The 23,544-nt window shown below is 42.5% G+C and overlaps 1 protein-coding gene across 1 annotated transcript in view; it reads left to right on the plus strand.

Annotated features, from left to right (window-relative positions):
• The first annotated feature begins 205 nt into the window (after positions 1-205).
• The window catches only part of LOC308526024 (ALK tyrosine kinase receptor-like), a 308,499-nt gene continuing 285,160 nt past the window's right edge, over positions 206-23,544 (plus strand). Inside the window, exon 1 of the mRNA XM_081100968.1 lies at positions 206-1,843. Coding sequence (XP_080957094.1) covers positions 1,171-1,843 — 673 coding nt within the window. The 5' untranslated portion in view covers positions 206-1,170. The remainder of the gene's footprint in view (positions 1,844-23,544) is intronic.

The raw sequence follows: 23,544 nt of genomic DNA on the forward strand, positions 1-23,544 counted from the left end.
CCAGGCCTCTGCAGATTTGCATAAGAGCCGACACCCGCCACGCCATTGGTTGGCGGATGCGAGCAGGACGGGGGCAGGCCTGCGTAGGTCTGGCCCCGGCGGGGGAGTAAGCTTTTGAGTCCCGCCCCCTCCGCGTCCCGCCCCCTCCCGGGCGCGCTCTCGGCTCTGCCAGCTAGATGTGAGTGGCGGGCGCCCAGGCAGATGCGATCCAGCGGCTCCAGGGCAGCAGCGGCAGTAGCAGCTGGCACCTTCCCGGCGCTGCCGCTGTCCAGAGGGTCGCGGGGCAACGCGGCACCTTCCAGCCGCCCTCCGGCCAGCCTATCCGAAGCTGCGGAGGCTGCCGATGGGTGAGAACGGGGCAGCAAGATTTCAGGCTCTCCTACCCTGACTGCTTTCATTCTGCTGCTGCCGCTGGGGTGCTTTGGTAGTGCCTGAGAACTCTGAGAAGAGACGCGGGAGAAGAGCAAGGATACTGCTTCAAACTTGCGCTGCGGAAGCTTGAGCCTCCGCTGCACAGCGGGGGCTCAGTTCAAGCCTAGAAGTTTAGCGAGCGGTGCAATCCAAAGACTTCCTGCTCCGGAGGGTCGCAGGAGGGTGCAGGAGAAAGCAGTCTCCGCCATCGCCACCCCTTCCTCCCCTTCCTTCAAGGGGCGTGAGGCTCGGAGGAGCCCAAAGATGTGCAGCAGCCGTCCAGGACAGCAAACAACAGCTCGGAGCCACTGTATCCAGCTGGAAAGTTGAGTTTTGGAGGCCAGTCGAGAGCGGACAGACCACAGATCAGGCCATGGGAGGCAGGAGAGGACAGTACCCAATTGCCACCTACCTTCAACCATAGCAGTTTCTCTCCTTCCAGAGGGCAGCGAGCTACGGACGCGGGGCGCGGGGACGCGTCACAAAAGAGGCACAGGGTCTCGGCTGCTTAGCCCAGCGCACTTCAGGGTTTCTTGACACGTCCCTGAGCGTTCAGCCCCGTTTTATTGAGACTCCTGCTGGGCTCCGTGCAGTGGGAGGAAAGCGAGAGAACCGAGTGCACGCATAATTCCATAGAAATCAGGTGGAAGGAGCCTTCAGGACCAAGGACTATTTGGAGCCTCTTCTCATTTGGGAAGAGAAGGGCGAGGCTGGATTCCGGAGAGTCGGGAGACTAATATAAATAACCTTTCTGGCGGGATGGGAGCCATAGGACTCTTATGGCTGCTGCTGCCTCTGCTTTCAGCGGCAGCCTCTGGCCCTGGGACCGCGACCGGGACCAACCAGAGCGTGGGCTCACTGGCCATGGGGTCTGCGCTGCAGCCCCGGGAGCCGCTTAGCTACTCCCGCCTGCAGAGGAAGAGCCTAGCGGTGGACTTCGTGGTGCCCTCGCTCTTCCGCGTCTATGCCCGGGAGCTACTGCTGCCGCCGCCATCCCCCTCGCAGCCAAAGGCTAGCCGGCTGGAGGCGCACAGCTCGCTGGCTCTAGATTGCGCCCCATTGCTTAGGCTAGTGGGGCCACCCCCCGGAGTTAGAACGGCCGGAGCCAGCTCGCCAGCCCCGGCACGGACGCTGTCCAGGGTGCTGAAGGGCGGCTCGGTGCGCAAGCTACGGCGGGCCAAGCAGCTGGTGCTAGAGTTGGGAGAGGAGGCGATTCTTGAGGGCTGTGTCGGGCCCCCAGAGGAGGCGACTGCAGGGCTGCTCCAGTTCAACCTCAGCGAGCTGTTCAGCTGGTGGATTCGCCATGGCGAAGGGCGGCTGAGGATCCGCCTGATGCCTGAGAAGAAGGCGTCGGAAGTGGGCAGAGAGGGAAAGCTGTCAGCAGCGATCCGAGCCTCTCAGCCCCGCCTTCTCTTTCAGATCTTCAGGATGGGTGAGCAGCTCCCGCCTGAGTTTGTCGGGATTTTTTTTTTTTAGACACATCAATTTGGAACTACTGTCAATTAACTCCCTTTTCCAAAACCTCAGCCCTTGGTTCTTAGCCCTCTTCCCCCCTTCTGCAAACCTCTCCCCCTTGCTAGACCATATTTTCTCCTCCCTCCCCCTATGAAGGCAGTCTTTCCCTAAGGGTCTTCGTTCCTCTTCAGCAACCAAATTGGGAAAAAAAGTTTTCTGCTCTTGGCAGAATGCCTTCTTCTGACTTAAACAGGATCCCAACTAAAATTGGATGCTCTTCTTTGGGGGTCCTTGGGACAGTTGAAATGAACCTATTGCTTGTATGTTTCAAGTTTAGTTCTAGATCTCAAAACTATTGCCCATCTTCCCTTCCTCTTGTTCCTCTTCTTGGCTACCACAGGTTTGGGTAATGTAGTATACTTTCTCAGGGAATGTAGAATTCCTCATCATATTATTGAATTCCACCCAGCTGTTTCCTTCAAATGTTGGGTTACCTAGGTATTGCCTCTTCTTCATGAATTCATTCTACTCCCTCCTCCCTAGCCCCAGTCTGCTATCTACTCTCAAACTCTTGTTCTTCCTCTCAGATGTCAGTGGGAGAATCGTAGAGGAACTAAGGGACAGGGGACAGAAGGAAGATGCGAAGAGAAAGACGGGAGTTGTCAATATTGTCTTCCTTTGGGGAGTCACTGTGAAGTCAGGGAGAGATAATAGTTGATTTCCCTCTCTTCCCCTGCCCCCTTTCTTCCCTCCAATTCTTAGCTAGAATGTCTGCAGCAGCGTCTCTGAATGACGGTCTCTGGCAGGCCTGTTTCACTGCAGATCTCTCTGCTGGGGACTCCTGAAATGAGGTTTCTGTTCCATTTACTCTCTCATTTTCTGCCCACATTCACTGAGTTGGTTGTGTGTGTATATATATGTGTGTGTATGTGTGTAGGCAATTACTTCTATCTCTTCCCATAGTATCCTTAACTGGAAAATCAGGTGGTTTTGAATGGATATTTCTCTTATAAGACCACTGGGAAAAGACTCATAAATAAAATAGACAATGGAAATGAATAAGAAAGCACAGAAAAGAAACCATGCCTTTTAAAAGCCTACACTAATTCCTTTGAGTAAACCCAGCATCTTTTATCTCATCCTCATCGTCAGAAAGAAATGAAATTTGTATGCTCCACTGGTTACTAATGTCTAGTATTAATTGGATAGGAAGCATTGAAAAAAAGCTCATTGTAGAGCTACAAGTATCTCTATGCTTGCCCCAAACACACATACTCCCACATACATGCAATCATCCTCTATCAGCAGGGATATTCAAAAGCTGAGGTTCCTCAGTCATTAAACAGTAAACATACTGATATGTGGTCCTCAAGCAAAACAGAGTTTGGATGCATATTTCAGCATTAACATTCATGGCATTGGCATCTAAAATGACCCCTTTCTACTCAATGCTGGAATATATATTAACCCATAGTAAGAGGTAGGGTCTGATGAGTTAGGAGACCAATACTGTGGTCTCACCACAGAAACTTTTGTAAAGAACAGCTGTGCTTGAATGTCATTGTGGCTTCTGTGGGTTACACATGCAACATTCTCTTTTAGTGCCTAATGTTTTTTGTAATGGATATAAAAATGACTTCTCTGGGAATGTGGATTTCCCCCCCACTTTCCTGCTTTCATGTCTATGAGCATCTCTAAAGCTTTCCCATCACCTCTTGTTAAGTGAGCACAGGCCCTAGCAGTCTAGATCACCTGTTGTTAGATGTTGGTGGCAGGTAAAAGGGGTCTTTCTGTGGTCCTGATCTTGCCTAATACAAACAGACAGATTGCATGAAGTTATTAGTGGGTGTCTCTGAAGTGTCACATGTGTAATGCATTTGAAGAATATACTCTAGTCGAGCCTTAGATAAGAGATGAAGCTGCTGAGTGGGGGAGTTTCACTTAGGGAGGAGTGTGCTTTAAGAGCTGCCCTGATACTGACAGTAGGGAAGCATTGTGAACACCCCAAGTCCTCCCTCAGCAGCACAGTCCATTTGGCAACTCGACCAAGCCCTTATGCATCATTTGACACATCTAGCAATCCTGTTTGAGAAAGAGCCAGGATTCTGCCATAAAAAAGCTAGAAATTTTCGCCAAGCATTTTCAGCAGGATTTGGATCAAATGATAATTGATGGGAACAAATAAGACACTAAGTGTAACTGGATGAGCTCCCCATGACCTCCGGAGAGACAGCCAGCTTATTGAAAAGCACTATGGGCCTTGTGGTGATCACACTTGGAAAAGGCTGGACTCTCCTGCTCTGAGATGTATACTGTCTTCACTTAGGCATCTGGCCATGCAGGACTAGCCTCTTGTCTTACCACAGCCTCATTCAGATATAGTCTCCATTGTAAGACCTTCCCAGCAGCAGCGGATCAGTAGTGGATCTAGAACCTATGGTCATTTAACAAGAGGTGATGGGAAAGCTCTAGAGATGCTCATAGACATGAAAGTGGAAAAGTCCACATTCATAGAGAAGTCATTTTTATATCCATTACAAAAACATTAGGCACTAAAAGAGAATGTTGCATGTATAAACCACAGAAGCCACGATGACGTTAAAGCACGGGGAGTGGGCACACCCTGCATATCTTGTTTTGTGTTTGGGGCAACTTACATCATTATGGTTTCATTCATTTTCTTGTTTGAAAATTTAAGCTTAGGTTCTCACACTTGGATTGATTTTACTATTTATCATGTTTGAGGCAATGGATTTAATCTTTTTATATATGCTGTGATTTATAGAAAAGACATTTAACTCTTCTGTGACATAGGCTCTTCAATATACAAAGGGAAAATAGGCACAATTCAGTTTACTTCTTCCTGATTCTTTCCAAGTGACTGGTCTGGTCTTGAGGGACACAACCATGCCGATGGGGTTATCTGTTGGAAGGGAAGAGGAGAAGATGGGTGTTCTGTTACCGTTGTGGTGAGGGGCCTAGAGTAGTTCATTTGTCTGACTGAAGATAGCTTTCTGAATCTGAATAGGACCATAACTAGGGATGGGGTAAATATGGAAAAGTACCCCGTCAAGACAAAGCAATAACTTTGAATTACTTGTGGTTTGGGTTGGCTGAGAGGACAAAAGGATGCCTGAGAGGATTTATAATACATGACATGCTAATTTTTTTCTATGTGGGTTGCTTTGAACTCACAAATGGGGGTCAGCATTTCAAAGTGTGAGGCAGCTCCCCATAGCACCCATTCCTGGAGAAGCGGTAGAGAGGCGATTGCTGGGATTGTACCAATGGTAGTGCACCATGAGCCCAAACCTCAGAAAAGATGTCTGCCTGGAGGCTGCCATATGGCTTACAGCTGCATTTTGTAGCCTATTTTATAGATGTTTTAACATTATGCTTCTGCCATTCCTAGGTAGAGGCCTAGAGAATGATGATTTGTGGGTTAGGAGGACCTATTTCCCTGTAACCACTCTACTTCTTCCCACTCCAAGAAAGGGGCTATATGATTAGGGATTTCACATGTACTGTGAAAAGGCCTGAGCAATTTAAAATAGATGTATGTAATTTAATACATCTGACTCTTAACCTCACATATCTGTCAGTCCCTTCCCATTTCATTTCTGGAGAGGATAAAGAGAGCTAAGGAAGATGGAGATGAAATTGGAGCTCCCAGAAGGAATATCAGTTATTGGAGGTGAATAGGGAGAGTTGGAACTAGTCCAGAGAAGAGCAGAGAGCTGATTTAAGAGTTGAAGGGACTGATTTATGATGATAGATGAAAATAATTAAATATATATGGCTGGGCTAAGTAGCAATGAAGAGAAAGCTATGATAACAATGTACAGATATCTGAAGAGGGAGAGTGGCAGTGAAGGAGTGGAGTTGTATAGAGTGGCCCATAGAAGTAATAGGATGATACTTGTAAAGGAAACTTCAGGTTGGGTATCAGGGAAACCTTATTTTCTGCAATTGATACTCCCCCACTATGGAATGGAATTCCAAGGGAGCAAAGAGTAAGGTGAGATGTGGGTCAGACAAGCCACAGAGTTTCATAATTAATCAGTTCTATATTTTCAAATGTTGAGAAGCCACAATGGGCAGGAGATCTGGGGTGGGGAACAGTGACAGAAATCAGGATATTTTGAGATACAACTATTTTTTTTTGTTTTATTAACTTACTTTTAATTTTTCAATTACAGTTGGCATACAATATTATATGCATTTCAGATGTACAGCATAGTGATTAGACATCTATATAACTTACAAAGTGATTGCCATGATGAGATATAACTCTGGAGAGCCTTTGAGTATTGGTGTTTCTAGGAGAAAAAGAAAATAATTGCATATGCATCTTTGAAGTTGGTGGGAAGTGTTTACAAGAAGATTGTTAATGAAAAATATTTTGGAATTACTGGGTTTATTCTTCTCTGCCTCCAGATTAAACACAGAGTATTTCTGTGGGGTGTTGTCTGTATTATCCAGTGTGAGGAGGCATATTCACCACAGCATTAAGATGCATCTATAGGTGTGTGCACCATCAAGTCATTGGACAGAGAAGATGATATCAGCTCTAGATTTGGTGGACTCCTATTGGCTACCTGAAAAGCCTTTGCATACTGTGAGTGAATATGGCTGTCTGAAAGGTGAAGGTCAGGAGGGACCAGCCTGCAGGCAGAAGAGCGGGAGAGTTGGGTCAGCAGAAGTTGCGGTCCCTTGCCACTCTTCTGATTACAGATTACTGCTTGATAAACTCACTTCTGGGAATTTGCCCAGCCTGACTCCTAAAGGACATTTTGTCTTTATAACCATTATTATTGTCCTGTTGCAGTTGTGTGAGACTTTACAATTTATAATGCACTTTCACATGTATTCTTCTTACCAGTTCTACAGTAGGTAGCGCAAGTATTTGTTTTATTTTATAAATGGAGTAACCAAATCTAGATGTTTGAAAATACTTTTTCAAAGTTATACAGGTAGAAAGTGATAGATAGGAAACTTTCATTTGTGTATTGAGAGGTTATGATGTGCTAGATACTGTGTTACTGACTAGGACCACAGACCTTTTGTTCAAATGAGGGCTCTTTTCACTAAGGGAATCATCTCAAGGTGCAGATTATAAACAACCAAAACATGTAAATAGATGAAAAACCTTAATTTATCCTTGTTATAAGGCTATGCAAAAAATATTTGGTGTTCAATAGCCTTGACTTAAAATTTTTGAGGCCAAGTTTCATTATTAGGAAAATGGGAATAGTAATAGTTCCTATCTCGAGATGTTGTGATGGAGGTTAAATTAGATGATACATGTAAATCCTTAACCCAATAAGATACACAAAATGAAATACTCCATCAATATGAACCATATGGCTTTCCCTAGCAGGAACAACACCCCAGCATTGCACATACATTTTAGTCTGTTTGTATGGTGCCATCTGGAGTTGCACAGTCCTTATTTGTGGCCATATGCGGCAACCCTGGCAGCTGTGGGTTCCCCATGTGATGAACTCCTAATTCCTAAGAGATAAGAGATGCAGAGGTAGGCAGTCAGAGTGCTTGGGAGTAAGGAAAAGGCTACAGGGAGTCAACTAGCCAATGGAAAATTTAAGCAATTGACTATGTTTTTCTTTTCCTCTTATTTATCTTTTATTCAGTTTTTATTGGAATATGGTTCATGAAGGTGGGCATGGGTGGGTCTTCTTTATAGATCATTTCCACATTCTCAGTCCAGATAATTAAAGTAAATGTTCTGTGGGGCAGAGGACACTAGAAAAGGAGATGGCCGAAACTGGTTTGGCTCAGTGGATAGAGCGTCGGCCTGCGGCCTGAAAGGTCCCAGGTTCGATTCGGTCAAGGGCATGTACCTGGGTTGCGGGCACATCCCCAGTGGGAGATGTGCAGGAGGCAGCTGATTGATGTTTCTCTCTCATCGATGTTTCTAACTCTCTATCTCTCTCTCCCTTCCTCTCTGTGAAAAATCAATAAAATATATATTTTAAAAAAAGGAGATGGAAGTCTTAGATTCTATTATGATATATGCCTGTTATTAGGTTTGAAATCTTGTGAAATTCCCTTAATCTTGTTGAGATTCTGGATCTTTGTTCCTAAAGGAGGTAATACAAAACTTGTCTTGACTTCCTCATGGAGTCTCGAGCATTGTATGCTATAACTTATATGAAAGGCTTCAGTGTGGGGTATTAAGAATAAATATATAAGGCAGTAGAAAAATTAATATACAAGATCATTAAAAAGTGCTGAGATTCTGCTTCATCCACCTATGTTTTTAACCAGCCCTTGGCTTAAGGAGCAGAATACACAGGTACCAGACTTTGAGGTAGGTCTTGGGTTTTAGTTAACAGCTCAGTAGTCCTGAAAAGGGTTTATATGGCCCCTCCCCAACGTTTCTCAAAATGTGTTTTTTTCATTGGAGTCAGTTTTCTCAATTCCAAACTTTTCTGGAAAGGAATCTCTGGTATAGGACATAAGAACCTGCATTTTACATCAGAAAATGATTTTTTTTTAATTGAAGAATGACAAATATAATAAATAGCATTGAATGCATTAATTTGTGTACAGCTTGATGATAATTCACATGTGCAGCATCCATATAATCACTGCTCAGCTAAAGATACAGGGCATTTCTTATATCCCAGATCATTTCCTCCAGCCCTTTTCTAGTCTGTATCTCCCCTATACCTAAGGTAACCATTCTTCTGATTTCCATGTAATCAATTAGTGTTGCTTATTTTTGAACTTCACGTATATAGAATCATATATGTACTAGAACCCTTTTGTGTTAGGCTTTTATATAATACTAGAGGCCTGGTGCACAAAAATTTGTGCACTCGGGGGAAGGGGGGTCCCTCAGACCGGCCTGTGCCCTCTCGTAGTCTGGGACCCCTTGGGAGATAACGACCTGCTGACTTAGGCCTGCTCCCGGGTGGCAGAGGGCAGGCCCAATCCCTAGGTGCAGCCCCTGGTCAGGCTCAGAGCAGGGCCAATTGGGGAGTTGGGGTGCTGCCCCGTCATGCACAGAGCAGGGCAGATTGGGAGGTTGTGATGCCACCCTCAGTCACGCTCAGGGTAGGGCGAATTGGGGGGTTGGGGCACCGTCCCCTGTCACACTCAAGGCAGAGTCGATGGGGAGGTTGTGGCGCCACCCCCTGTCACGCACAGAGCAGGGCCAATCAGGGGGTTGGGGCGCTGCCCCTGTCACACACAGAACAGGGCCCATCAGGGCGTTGGGGCACTGCCCTCTATCACCCACAGAGCAGGGCCGATCAGGGGGTTGGGGCGCCGCCACTCTCACACTCAGGGCAGGGCCGATGGGGAGGTTATGGCTCTACCCCGTCACACACAGAGCAGGGCCCGTGGGGTGGGGGGTTGGGGAGCTCCCCCCTATCAGGCACAGAGCAGGGCTGCTCAGGGGGTTGGGGCCCCACCCCCTGTCACAGACAGAGCCGCAGGGCGATCAGGGGGTTTGGGCGCTGCTGATCCCGGTGCCGGGAGGCATATTACCCTTTTACTATATAGGGTAGAGGCCTGGTGCATGGGTGGGGCCGGCTGGTTTGCCCTGAAGGGTGTCCTGGATCAGGGTGGGGGTCCCCACTGGGGTGCCTGGCCAGTCTGGGTGAGGGGCTGAGGGCTGTTTTCAGGCTGGGAGTGACTCAAGCTCCAATCGCTCCTTTTTTTCTTTTTCTTTTTTTTATTCTGGGCCAGTTTTACCTTGAGGCTTGGCTCCAGCTCTTAGGCCTCTGCGGCTGAAAGTAGGTTTCTGGCCTTTGCTTACAATGTTGCGAATCTGCTGGCTGAAGTCCAGCGGTATTTGTTACAATGTTTCTTAAACTGCCCGCTCAGAGGCCTGCAGCTGCAGGCGGGGAATGTTGGTTTCCTCCAACGATCCTCCATCACTGAGGCAAGCAAGCCTCATGTTAGTTTCAAGCTGCCTGGCTGCCGGCTGCCATCTTGGCTGACAGTTAATTTGCATATCTCGCTGATTAGTCAATGAAAAGGGTAGCGGTCGTACGCCAATTACCATGTTTCTCTTTTATTAGTGTAGATGACTTCCATAGGATTCATCAATATTGTTGTGTGTACCAGTATTCTTTCTTTTTTTAATTTCTGTGTTTTACTCCTTTATGTGCATACTAGAGGCCCAGTGCATGAATGCACTGGTGGGGTCCCTCTGCCTGGCCTGTGCCATCTCGTAATCCAGGATGCCTCAGGGGATGTCAGAAAGCCGATCCCCACAGGCCAGGCCGAGGGACCCCACCAGTGCATGAATCTGTGCACTGGGCCTCTAGTATGCATATAAGATCATTGGTTAATCTCTTCCCATGCTCCCCCCTTCCCCTTCCCTCAGAGATTCATCAATCTGTTCCATGTTTCCATGCCTGTGCATTGAGTGTCTGCCCTCTGGTGGTCAGTGCACATCATAACTACTGGTCAAATGGTCAAATGTTGCCTAGGCTTTTATATATATAGAAGACAATTTATTTATACATTTTCCTACCAAGGGCTAGATTTATTAATTGCTAATTAGATTTATCTTATACTAATTATAGGATTATTCAGATTATTTATTTCTTTTTCTGTGAAGTGTAGCCATTTGTATCCTTTAAGAAATTTGGTCCATTTTATCTAAGTTGTTGATTAACATAGAGTAAGTTGTTCATAATATCCTCCTATTGTTTTTTTTTTTATGTTTGCAGGGTAAATAGTGATGTGCCCTCTTTATATAATATTGGTAATTTATATAATCTTTCTATTGGTGGTAATTCTGGCTAGAGGTTTACCAATTTTATTGATTTTTTTAAAAAAACAATATTCTGTGATACCAGTTTCTTCTGTTTTTTAATTTTATTTCAATTTCATTGATTTCTGTTCTTATTTTATTATCTTTCCTTCATTTTGTTTGCCTTGGGTTTAATTTGCTCTTCTTATTTCTAGATGCTTAAGTTGAAAGCTCAGATCATTGATTTGGTACCTTTCTTCTTTTTCTAATATAAGCATGTAATGCAAAAATTTCTTCTAGTAACTTTCAGCTGTTTTGTAAAAATTTCATTATGTTGTAATGGAATTTCATTTATATTCAATTAAAGTATTTTCTAATTTTCCATTTGGCTTTCTCTTTGACCCATGGTTATTCATGTGTGTTTTAGGTCAGGATATTTGGGCATTTTCCCAATTATCTTTCTCTTACTGATTTCCAGTTTAATACTGATATTGTCTGAGAACACAGTTGGTTTGATTTCAGTTATTTAAAAAATTTTAAGGTTTATTTTATACTTTGTCTTACTGAATGTTTCATGTACACTTTGAAAAGAACACAATTTTCTGCTGTTGTTGGGTGGAGAGTTCAATGTCAATTAGGTCAGTTTGGTTAATAGTTTTGTTCAGGTCTTTTTTATCCTTACGGGTTTTCTGTCTGTTACATGTATTACCAAAAGAGGAGTGCTGCTATCTCCAAGTTTTGTCTTGCCTGTTTCTCCTTGCGATTCTGTTAAATTTTGCTTTATGAATTTTGAATTGTTAGGTGTCTTCTTTTGATGATTTAACTCTCTTATTATTGTGTCACATTATATTTCATTCTTAGTAATATTCATATTTGATTAGTGCTTGCATGGTATATTTGTTCTATCCTTTTACTTTTAATTTATGTCTTTATATTTGGTGTCTTTATTAGAGAAAACTTATAATTGTGTCTTGTGTGATTTTTAAAAATTCAATTTTGGCCCAGCCAGTGTGGCTCAGTGTTTGAGTGTTGACCCATAAACCATGAGGTTACAGTGTGATTCCCAGTCAGGGCACATGCCCAGGTTGTAGGCTCGATCCCCAGTAGGCTCTTTGTTCTGTAGATTGAACAGTTTTTATGCTCTAAACTCAAGTTTACTGACACTTTCCTCTGTTTCCATTTTGCTGTAATTTTTAATTTTAGATACTGTGTTTTTCAGTTCAAATTTTCTATTTAAAAATATAATTTCTATTTATCTACTTAGAACTACCTTACCATTTATTTGTAGAATGGTTACTTTTACCTAATGGGATATAGTTATAATAGATAGCTTCTTTAAAGTTTTTTCTGGTAATACCAACATCTGGATCATCTTATTATTAGCACTTATTGATTATCCTTCCCTTAATTATTGCTCACATTTTTTGTATATTGATTAATTTTATATCGTATCCAGGAAAATTTTGAACATTATGTTGTTTGGTCTGAGGCTTGGGTGTGTTTTAAACTTTAGTTTTTTCATAAAGCCTTTGTTACGCTGGTTTGAGTCTGTCCGCACATCCACACATGTGCTGCTCAGAGATGAGCTGGGACCCTGGGCCAGTTTCTTCACAGAATTAACATGTTTCCCTCTATAGCTCTCTCCTCTTTGAGATTCTCCGTGAACTCAGTCTTACCTATCTGTACAACTTCTGCACAGTTTCTGACACTAGGGTTGTTCTTGGGCAAAACAGAGAGATAACAAAGAGAAACAAAACAGGGGTTCTATACATATTCTTTGGCCTGAAGGGGCCTCTTCTCCCAGTCCCCTGGCCTGAAGGTTTCTAACAGAGTTTCTATTAGAATTTTGGCTGTTGTCATGGTCAGCCATGCTGACTCTGTTGAGGGCTCACTATTATGAAATAAGAGAGAAAAAAAGAGGGGAAAAAAAGAAAAAGAAATGGAGATTTTCCTCCTTACTCAGTGGATCATAAGGCTCCTTTTCATGACCTTTTTGCTGGAAAGAAAGGTGCCGCCCATGGGTGCCTGAACTTGACTCACAGATGGAAGAGAAAAGAGGTAAGAGGGAAAACTCGCCTTCATATGGGTTACTTTTTTAGATTTTGAATTCTCTTTCTCAATATTCCTGGTTTTATTTACTTTTCAGAGTCTTTTGATATTTGGGTTTTGTTTGTTTGTTTGTTTGTATTTGGTTCAGTTTTTATTTGTAAGCAGCAGGATAAATAGGATTTAATGAGCTTGTTCCATCTTGCTGCACTGGAAATCCCTGGTTCTTTTTTAAAACCAGTTTCCATCAATAACATTTTTTCCTTCAGGATTTAATATTTAATGTGTCAGAAAATGTTTAGTTCTTGAGTAGGGGAGATGCATGTTGACTGCATGTGGACTGCAGATTCTTTAGGAAATGTAGTTTGGTCATGGGTCTCAGGCCTGGACTGCAAGGAGAGATGGTAGTTCGATTAGAGCTCTGAAAGGCTGTTGCATTGGCTCAGAGGTGAGGATCGCAGAGCTGGGTGAAGAGATGCCCGGATATAAAAGGAACAAAAAGGAAAGAGTCAAAGGTCTAAGGTTTTGGTCTGGGGACCTTGGAGACTGATGGTATTGCTGATAAAGGAGATAGTTGGGAAGAGGATCTGGTGTGGGAAGAGTGGCTAACATGATAACAACTGTAGTGGGCATCCATCGAAGATCGAGTTATCTGGTATGCATATGAAGGTATGGAATGGAAGCAGGAACCAGGTGAGAGGTCCAAGCAGAAGAGGTGAATATGGGAGTTGTTTATATGGGCCTGGTGATTTAATTTGTGAGAACAGATGTGTTTTCCTGAGAAGAAAGGGGAAAGAAGGTCACAACTTGGATTTAGGAAAGTTCATACTTAGTGGGATGGAGTCAATGATGTTATCAGAAAGAACTTGCTCACAAGAAGGAAGAGAGGCCACTGGATTGTGTGGGGTCATGGACGGTAAGGGAGGCAGATGTTCCAGGGGTGGGATGGAAAGACCATTGTGTTTGTCCCAGAGCCTTCTGGAGAGCTGGCATAGGCAAAAGGAAGTTCAGCATGAGTGCTGAAGAGATCAAAGCACAATGTGCTTATGAAGTCATTCAGTCTGTGAAAGGAAGAAGAAAAGAGAAAGAAAATGAAATTTCAGTGATGTCAGAGAGTTCCGCAGACCGAAGAAAAGATGTATTAAGAATAGATGAAATTTCTTAATGTGGAAAATCAGAAGGGAAAAGCTAAAGAGAAAGGAGGTTTTAGGTATCAGAAAGGGAGGGGTTAGTTGTATAGCAAGACCACTCAGTCTGGGCATTTCAGACTCATACAGGCCTTACATGCATCCCATCTAGGCTCCTGTCTGCTTCGGCGGTCTCTTCTTAAAATAGAGTTCCTGCCATGTCATACTTTTAAATCTTCATGGGAGATGGGTATCACTGTTTTATGAGGCTGCTCTGTGCTTGTTGGACAGATCTGCTGGGAAAATACAGGGTGTACCAAAAATATATATATATACACACTTTAATAGCTGATAGCTCAATTTTGAAAATGAAATATATTTTAATAAACTGCCTTTATAATTATTCAAAGTGTGTGTATACATTTTTGGGGGACACCCTATATTTCATACTGGCTAAATTCTGCTCCTTTGTAACAATATTAATGATAACAGCTACCATTGAATAATTTTACACAGATTACTTTATTTAATCCTCACTGTAACACCATAAGGTTGATATTATTATTATTATTATTATTATTATTATTATTCCCATTTTCCAGATAAAGAAACTGAGGCTCAGGGAGGTTAAGTAACTGGCAAAAGTCATCTAGCTAGTAATATAAGGATCTGGTATTTGAACCCCAGGCTGTTTAACTCCACACCTGTAATTTCTATGTCTTACTGTTCCCATTTGTGACTGTCATTTCTGTTTCTAAGTATTGTCCTTTCTCCAACATAAAGGGCCCTTTAAATGTTTATAGCCAGTTATCCCACATAGCCTGGGTAATTTCCTTTGTCTCCACCTTCTTTTTTTTCTCCTTTTCTTTTTATTTTAAATTGTTAATTCAACAAATAATTATTGATCAGCTTCAATATATCAGACACTGTGGTAGGAGCTGCTCAGATAGCAATGAACAGAACAGACCAGTGCTTTGCCCTCATGAGGTTACAGACTGGCTAGGGAAGCATATTAAATGTACAAATTAGCAAATGTATAATAAGAAACAATGATGAACGCTGTGAAGGAAACAAACATCCCTAGCCTCCTTTTGTCATTCTTCATCACAGTCTCTGGATTTCTGAGTGCTCACTATGCTTGCTTCTCCTCCCGCCGCCGCCCCCTCCCCCCCATCCTCTCCTTAAGGGGTGGACTTCAAAGAGGACAGTTTCTACCACCTTAATCTGACAATCTTGGAGCGCAGTGAGGCTCTTAACCTTATGTTGCTGCAGCTTAGAGGTAGGAACGGGCAGAACCACAACAGGAGTGAGTGGAGAGAAGGAAAAGAACTCCTTCTTTGAGACAAGAAGACAAATGTTCAGACCAACGACAGAGAGCTCAGAAGGGGACCAGATGTTCTCCATATGTTCCATGAAGTATGACCAAAGGTCATGCTAAATAGATCATGAAGCCATGCATTCTCCAGCTCCTGCCTTTCCCTTCATGCTCCAGCCCTTCTGTACCCACGCATCTCCTTGACAAATGTAGCCAAGGGAGGGAGCACAAAGGTTTACTAAATACACATTTGTCAGCTAAGGTAGGAAGGCTCTCCCTTCCCTTCCTCTCCCCTCTCCTTCCTTCCTCCCTTCCTTCCTTCTTTTCTTTCTTTCTTTTTTTAATCTTCACCAGAGGATATTTTTCCATTGATTTTTAGAGTGTAAGAGAGAAGGGAAGCCAGAGAGAAATACTGATGTGAGAGAAACACATCGACTGGTTGCCCCTGACCAGGGCCTGGGCCAGGGAGGAGCTTGCAACTGAGGTACAATGTGCCCTTGACCAGAATCAAACCTGGGACCCTTTGGTCCTCAGACTGAAGCTCTAATTACTGAGCCAAACAGGCTGGGGCCTTCCTTCCTTTCATAGTATTAGTGTCAATACCATATTTTGGGAAAATCTGGTTGGAGAAAAATGTCAAGAAGTATGAATGCAGATTTGATAGATCTGACCTTTTTTCTCTTCAGAACAATAAATGTCAAATAGCTTAAAATGACAGCCAGGATGGCTAGAGATTATTTACGTGTTTAATTATTTAGGGAAGAAACTTAGTTTAGACTTAAGTATAATTTACATGAAGAGTCTGACCTATGAGAATCATAAGCGCTTTTAAGTATAAGCAGTGATGTTTACATTTCAGAAAACAGAAAATGTGAAAAATCAGAATAGATCGAAGAGATAAATGATTCCTGATAGGTAATGAGAATGTTTGATATTATTAAGGGAACACTTTGCAACACAAAATTGTATTTGGTTTTTTCATATCTGTGTGGTGTGGTACATGGTGGCATTCCAGAAAACGACCCACGATCCACATGTCCTTTCCATTGATGAAATACAAAATATTTCATGGTATGTGCATTTTTACTTGTATCTCTAATCCCCATTTTACTGAAGACTTTTTATTGTTAAAACAGGAGAGAGAATTATCTTGCTCCAGCTGTGTAAATCCTGATAGAAGTATAATCCCCCAGCCTGGAGTATAATTCTCTACTCAGCCTCATCCTCAACTATCACCAGAAGCAGCAGCATTCCTTTCAGAATGGAGGCTCTGAAAGGTGGTTTTGTTTTTAAAAACTGTAAACATCAGTTAACCCATTTACTTCTGAAAGGACACACTATTGCACTGTGTTGAGAAAATAGAATGTGGAGTTAGTTCTGGGTCTGGTACTCAGTTTCAGAACTTACTAGTTAAAAGTTCTTAAGGTATTATGACAATAACTTATTTTTTCTGCTCTTGGTATTCTCATCTATAAAATAGACATTCTGATAGCATTTGTTTTATAAGGTTCTTAGGAGTAAATTAGATAATTTTTAAAAAGAGTATAGTATAGCACTGCCAAACAGTTAAAACACTGAAAAGATTACCCATTATCTTCTATTTTATTATTGTTGTTTTATTAATGAAGGGGTTTCTCCTAATTATTTTTGTTGCTTTCTTATCATAGCATCTTTGATGACATCTAACCATACTAAAAATTAGTTTACCTTGTAGAAATTAAATTAAACAAAGAAAATATTTAAATATTGTAGACTGAAGCAGCCTACAAGCTGAAGTCACCAGAAATCACTGCCATCCCATAGGAACCAGTAAGTTTTATTTATTTTTAAATGTCAAATAATTTTAATTAAGTCATGAAGATTATTTCTAAACTCTTGAGATATTCATTATAAGATCTTTTACTTTCATAGTAGAGAAATCCTTATTTCATTAATTAACTCTGAAGTTTGGAAACTGCATGAATTGAGGCAGTAGAAGGAGGGGAGAGAGCTCTGGACCTGGGAGTTGGGGCATTAGGTGTTTATTTTAAGATGTGCCAAGTTGTTCTGTTTGAACCTGGACAAATCACCTAAATTTTCTAGAGTGTTAGTTTCTGTCATAGGAAATAAGTGAGTTCTAATTTCTACTATCGTTTTCATATTAAAATTTTGTGATTCTTCTATTTCCAGGACTGGTGTTGAAACATTCCTGGGAAGTTTGGGAAGATGCTAGTTCTGCAAATAGTTTTTTTTTTTGGGGGGGGTGTCAATTAGAATTTCACAGAGCAGTGATAAGAAATGATAACCGTCTTTTATTCTTATACTAGAGGACCGATGCACGGAATTCATGCAAGAGTAGGTCTTCCTTCCCCCAGCTGCCGGCACTGGCTTCACTCTGGCACCTGGGGACCTGGGCTTCTCTCACAGCCCTGGCTTTGTCTGGAAGGTTGTCCGGAAGGACATCCGGTCTAATTAGCATATTATGCTTTTATTATTATAGATGTTTGGTAACTAGCATATTATGAAGGTCTGTTTAGTTCTAACTAATATGGATAGAGACTATGATAAGATTAAAGAAATTATTTTCATTTTCACCCCAAAAGAAAACCCAGGCATTTTGTGCTTTTATGGATATATAGTAAACTCACTAAAGTTGCTTTGTCCTTGTTTTCTCTTTTAATCATTACAACGAGTCAGGGTCCAACTGTGTGGACAGAGGCAATAGATAGATAGGTGATAGATAGATAGATAGATAGATAGATAGACAGAAAGGAAGTTATTTACCTACCCACACACATAAAAACAGTATTTCTTCCTTATTTGTAGTGTTTATATTAGAGGTAGGATTGAGGGATAAGGAAGTATTTGACTCATCTGTCTCAGTATGAGGGATATAAAAGGTGTTCAGTAAACACTTGTTGAATCAATGAAAGGAAGAACAGAGAATGGATGAGGGATGAAAATAAGGTATATTTCAAGGGCTACTTGAGCAAGTCCTTTCCATCTATAATAACCTATGCCCCAGTAAATACACTGTGTGTCTTATAAGTTCACTTGTTTACTTCTTAATGGCTCATCAATTCTTTTCTTAACTTCAGTTCTCCTTTTTACAGATACTCATAGAGACCTATTGTGTGTTCAGAACTTTGTAAAGTTTTATAGGTTAAAGGACATCAATTACAAAATGTAGTCCCTGACTTCAAAGAACTTATTGTCAAACTAGAGGCCCGGTGCATGAAATTCATGTGTGTGGGGGGGTGTGATATCCCTCAGCGGAGCTTGCACCCTCTCCAATCTGGGATCCCTCTCACAACCCGGGACTGCTGGCTCCCAACCGCTCGCCTGCCTGCCTGCCTGATTGCCCCTAACTGCTTCTGCCTGCCAGCCTGATCACCCCCTAACCACTTCCCTACCAGCCTGATCGATGCCTAACTGCTTTCCTGCTGGCCCGATTGCCCCCAACTGCCCTCCCCTGCAGGCCTGGTTGCCCCAACTGCCCTCCCCTGCTGGCCTGGTCACCCCAACTGCCCTCCCCTGCTGGCCTTGTTGCCCCCAACTGCCCTCCCCCACTGGCCTGATTGCCCACAACTGCCTTCCACTGCTGGCCATCTTGTGGTGACCATCTTGTGACCACATAGGGTTGGCCATCTTGTGTGATGGTATGATGGTCAATTTTCATATTACCTCTTTATTATATAGGATAAGGAAGACCAAAAATACAGAATTTGAAATCAAAAGTTGGGGATTCAAGACCTGATACCAGCATCAATTAGCTTTACAATCTTCATTTAAATTCTCTTGAGTCATAGTGAAGTGCAGAGTATGATTCCATCCTTACAGGGTTGTTGAGAAGATTAGATAAGATTGTATATGTAAAAGAGTGCTCTGTGAAATAGAAAGTATGATAAACATTACCAACAAATTAATTAAAAGTAGTACAAGAGATTATGGGTGTAAAGGCTGAGTGTGTTGGTGCAAAGAACAGTGAGTAGAGGACGTGAGCAGTGACTTCTTGATGGAGCTGATGCTCTGTGGGTCCTGGAGGATGAGTAGGGTTTGGGTAGTCATATTAAAGAGAGCATTCTAGGCAGGGATTGGGGAGAATGGAGCATGGAGTGAGGGGTGCTGTATTCAGTCTGAGTAAAACTAGTTCTGGAATACCTACTATGAATCTCATGCTTTGCTAGGACATCTTTGTTTGGATAAGAGATTTTATGTTGCAAAGTACAGTTGGATGAAGAGGATGGAATCAGGACATGACAGGAGGGCCTTGGAAGGAAAGCAAGTGTTTAACCCTTTCATAGCAAGAAGTAGGCAGCCATTCATAGTTCTGATGTGAATAGTTTTTTAAGAATTGAATTAGTAATGGTATACAGTCTGGATTAGTATGTAGAGCCTGGAGTCAGTCATCTGGGGTGGTGGGATAGGGAAGATTTGGAAAGTTGAAATAACAGAGAAAAAAATTCCCTCTTCTGCCTCTGACTCAAAAAACCTTCATAGACTTTGGCATCAGGGGCAGAAGAGGGAGGACTCCAAGTTTTTCTGGAACTTTCTGCCAGCAAGATTAGAATAACTGGTTCATTTGATAGGGAAGAAGAATTGGGGAAGACATGAAATTTGGGAGGAAGAGTTAAGTTCTGTTTGCACATGGGAAACTGAGATGATAGCTGACTCTGGGCAGCAACATCCTGGAGGCGGTTAGAAATGTGGGACTAGAACTTGTGTAAGAAGTCGGGGCTAGGCGTAGGCATTTGGGAATCATCAGCACAGACACTCCTCATAAATTATGCACTTTGCTTAGAACTTAATTTCATGCTTTTTACTGTAGAAGATAAGAGACATGAACATCTTGCTGAATTATGGATTATACAACTGTATTAAAAGTAATTCTCTCTTTCCCTGGTGATTTTTGTGTTCTATCTTCCTCCCTCTGATCCACTTCCCCTTCCCTTAACACTTTATAAACTGAGGGACACAATAACCTTTATTTCTGTCAGATCAGAATATTGTCAATGAAGAGATTAAGGTGATTGGGAATGTTCACCAGAAGATACGCCAATCCTCTTGGCACCCTCACCAGTCCTTCAGAGATCAGAGGGATGCAAGCTTCTAGAGCAATGGTTCTCAACCTTCCTAATGCCTCGACCCTTTAACACAGTTCCTCATGTTGTGGTGACCCCCAGTTTCATTGTTATAAATTGAACATAAAGAATAGTGATTAATCACAAAAACAATATCGTTTGACCCCAAAGGGGTCGTGACCCACAGGTTGAGAACCGCTGCTCTAGAGGAAAGCAACCATTTATATTTATAGGAGGAAATGTTTAAAGAGCCAAATTCTCAGTCCCTCCACAGCCCTGTTGTTTGATTTGCAGCTTTTCTTAAGTAAAGCACTGATTCTCAATGAGAGATGAGATGCTTGGCAGATAACGTGGTCTTGAAGCTGGGCCTCCTCTCCTGGCACCAAGCTTTCATTTATGGTTTGAATGGAGTTCAAATAGTGGGTTCAGCACTTCAAAGTTAAATTTTCTTTTAAAAATATATTTTTATTGATTTTAGAGAGAGAGAAAGGGAGAGGGAAAGAGAGATAGAAACATCAATGATGAGAGAGAATCATTGATTGGCTGCCTCCTGCATGACACACAGTAGGGATGGAGCCCACAACCTGGGCATGTGCCCTGACTGGGAATCGAACTGTGACTTCTAATTCATAGGTCAACACTCAACCATTGAGCCACCTTGGTCAGGCGAAGTTGCATTTTCTTTAGTTTAATCTTCCTCTTTCTCCCCTTCAAAGAGAAAATTTACCCAGCAATTTACTTGGCAGTTCTCAAGCATTGTCTGGCACAGAAAGTATCAGACTTGACATTAGATAAGTTAATGATGGGGAGGGGAAGTTGGAGAAATAAGACACATGGTACTAACATTTATTGAACATTATTATATGCCAGACACTTTATAGACATTCTCTTATTTAATCGTTGCAACTGCAAAAGATGAAAGATGGGTATTTTAATCTGTTTCACAAATGAGGTTCCGAGGGGCTAGGCGGCCTGCCCAGATCATACTATTAGTAAGTGGCTGAATGGGATTCAGTTCCCCTAACTAGGAGTAGGTTTCAAAACCTGAAGGTCCTTTTCTTGTTCTAAGCTTGTGCTTCCTTCCCATCCCTATCATAAAGGAAAACACTATTTTAAAAAAGATGTTGGTAATAATTTTCCCAAGGCCTATGTTGTTGGAGGAGAACCCAGAAGTACTCATATCCATTTACTCCTCAGCGATGTCACTCATTTCCTTTGTTCCTCTTTTCTTCCTGAGTTCCCCTGTTTCACATCCGCCTACCATTGTGCCTTCTTTGGGTTTTATCTCTCTCTCTCTCTCTCTCTTGAGGTGGGTAGGTTAAGTATGAGGCAGAGCGGTGAAGTAGTGCAGCATCAAGTCCTTTATTTTTCAGGGTGTCCTATGCACTTTTCACTAACCTTCTCTGGAGCCCGGTCAAGGACAGGTGGATAGTACAGTTTGGCTGCTTCTGATTTTCATTTTGACTGTGGACTGACATTGAGAGAAGTACCTATTGTGTACAAGGCATAGTGAGTGCTAGAAAAAAAATACTTTAAAGTGACTAAGTTGAAATTTCCTTCCCTTCTTCCTTCTTTTTCTTCCTTACAAACTTCAGTGTCATATGAAAGTTATACTTTCCAGATATAAAAGGTTTTTTTGCCCTGTAATGGGTACACTCAAAGCTCCCCACTTTCGGGATGTGCAGCTCCTGTGGCAGCCAGGGCTGAGGGCCTCTCATCTGGAGGCTGAGCAGCCGCAGATTCAGCCATTGGGGAGTTTGATGCTGTGGTTACTTCTAACGGAATGTTCGTTATTAATGCTAATTGAATTTGTAGTTAATGAAAAAGGACTATTTTACAGGGCTTAAGTCAAAGCCAAAATTGTTATTACAGGTTAATTATTCTCCTTAAAAGGTACCATTACAGCCATGATTGTTTTTTATCAGCTCTTTCTCTGGTGCTGAAAGAGATTTCTTCTAAGTCAGATTCCTGAAATAATTAGTCACCTCATCTAATTCTGAATCACCAATCATTTTTCTTCAGATAAAGGTTAATCAAAGATATATAAGTTGGATATTCTGCCTTAATTGCATTTGATCAGTTTCAAAAACCCCCCCACTATTTTCTCTTCCATTTTTGCTAAGGAATGTGGCCTTTCCCTGTGCTTTTAAACCTACCATGTGGAAGAAGGAATCAAAATGGGCTTACTGAAAGAACACACCTGCTCTGTTACTGGTGGCAAAGGAGACAGACTTCTCTGGGTGTTCCTGGAGCTGGGTAGGGAGTGGGAGGAAGATTCTCCTTGGCTGTGTTGTTGGGAATGAATGGTATAGAAACTGGGTCTTCTGTTATCTTTTCCCTTCATTCTCCTCCCTTCTTTTTTTTTTCTTTTTATGGGAAGGGGGGGGGGTCCAACAACATAGAATTTGGGGGCAACATCCAATTTACCTTCACAGCTCTATACTTTTGTCAAGCAGTCCCCTTTTTTGGGGTTCCTTTTCCATTTTCCTCCATCCTGGGAAATGTTCTTCATACTTTAAATACACTCAAATGTCAACTCCTCCATGGCATGGAGCTTCCATAGGTCCTCCCTGTCTCCACAAGAGAGACCCACTCCCTCTTTGATATTGCCCAAGAGCTTGTGACCACATGTCTTGTCTTACTGATTCTGTGGCAGTGTCTGGGTCTTCTTGTACCTCCAGTCCCACCCTCCCATTGCAGGTAACAGTTTGTAGATTCCATGGAGACATTCAGTATCTGTCCCATACTTCAGGATGGAGAGATATGTGCCAAATTTTTCTGGCACCAGCCACCATACCTGGCAAATGCATGAAATGCTAAGGGAAGAGACAGACCCATCACATGTAGCCAGCCCCCTTTCTTCACCTGGGCCCCTGAGAATGCTCACTTCTGTGGGCTTCCTTTCAAATGCCTATTGGCTGCAAAAAGACTCTTGGGAGAGCCATAACCTGGCTGGTAATTGACTAGATGGAGGCCCACAGTAAGCCAATGAATTGAGATGGTCAAGGACCCCCTACATTAAGCCACTGGAAGGACTATTAAAAAATGCAAATATTATCTGGAAGGAATTAAATAAGAAACTATGGCCAGTCATACAACACGCATTTACTAAGCCCATGAATTCTTTCCACATTAAACCGGCCAGTCACTGGGTAGGTTTCCGAGGGAATGATACAGGAGCCAGACCTCGGTGAGCTGGGCTGATAGCCCAGTGCAGTGACTCTTGGAGCTGACACTTCCTGCTTCCATTCTCAGCTTTTGTCTTTCTGCCAAGACTTTTAGTCATATAACTCAACTCACAGCCCATTCCCTGTTAGAGAACAGCTTTGTCTTTTAACCCTTGTTCGCTTTCAGTGCCTTTCAAAATGAAAATATTTTTAATGGAATCCTGATTCACTC

Source organism: Myotis nattereri (genome assembly GCF_964212035.1).
Source record: "Myotis nattereri genome assembly, chromosome: 10".
Classification (NCBI taxonomy): Eukaryota; Metazoa; Chordata; class Mammalia; order Chiroptera; family Vespertilionidae; genus Myotis; species Myotis nattereri.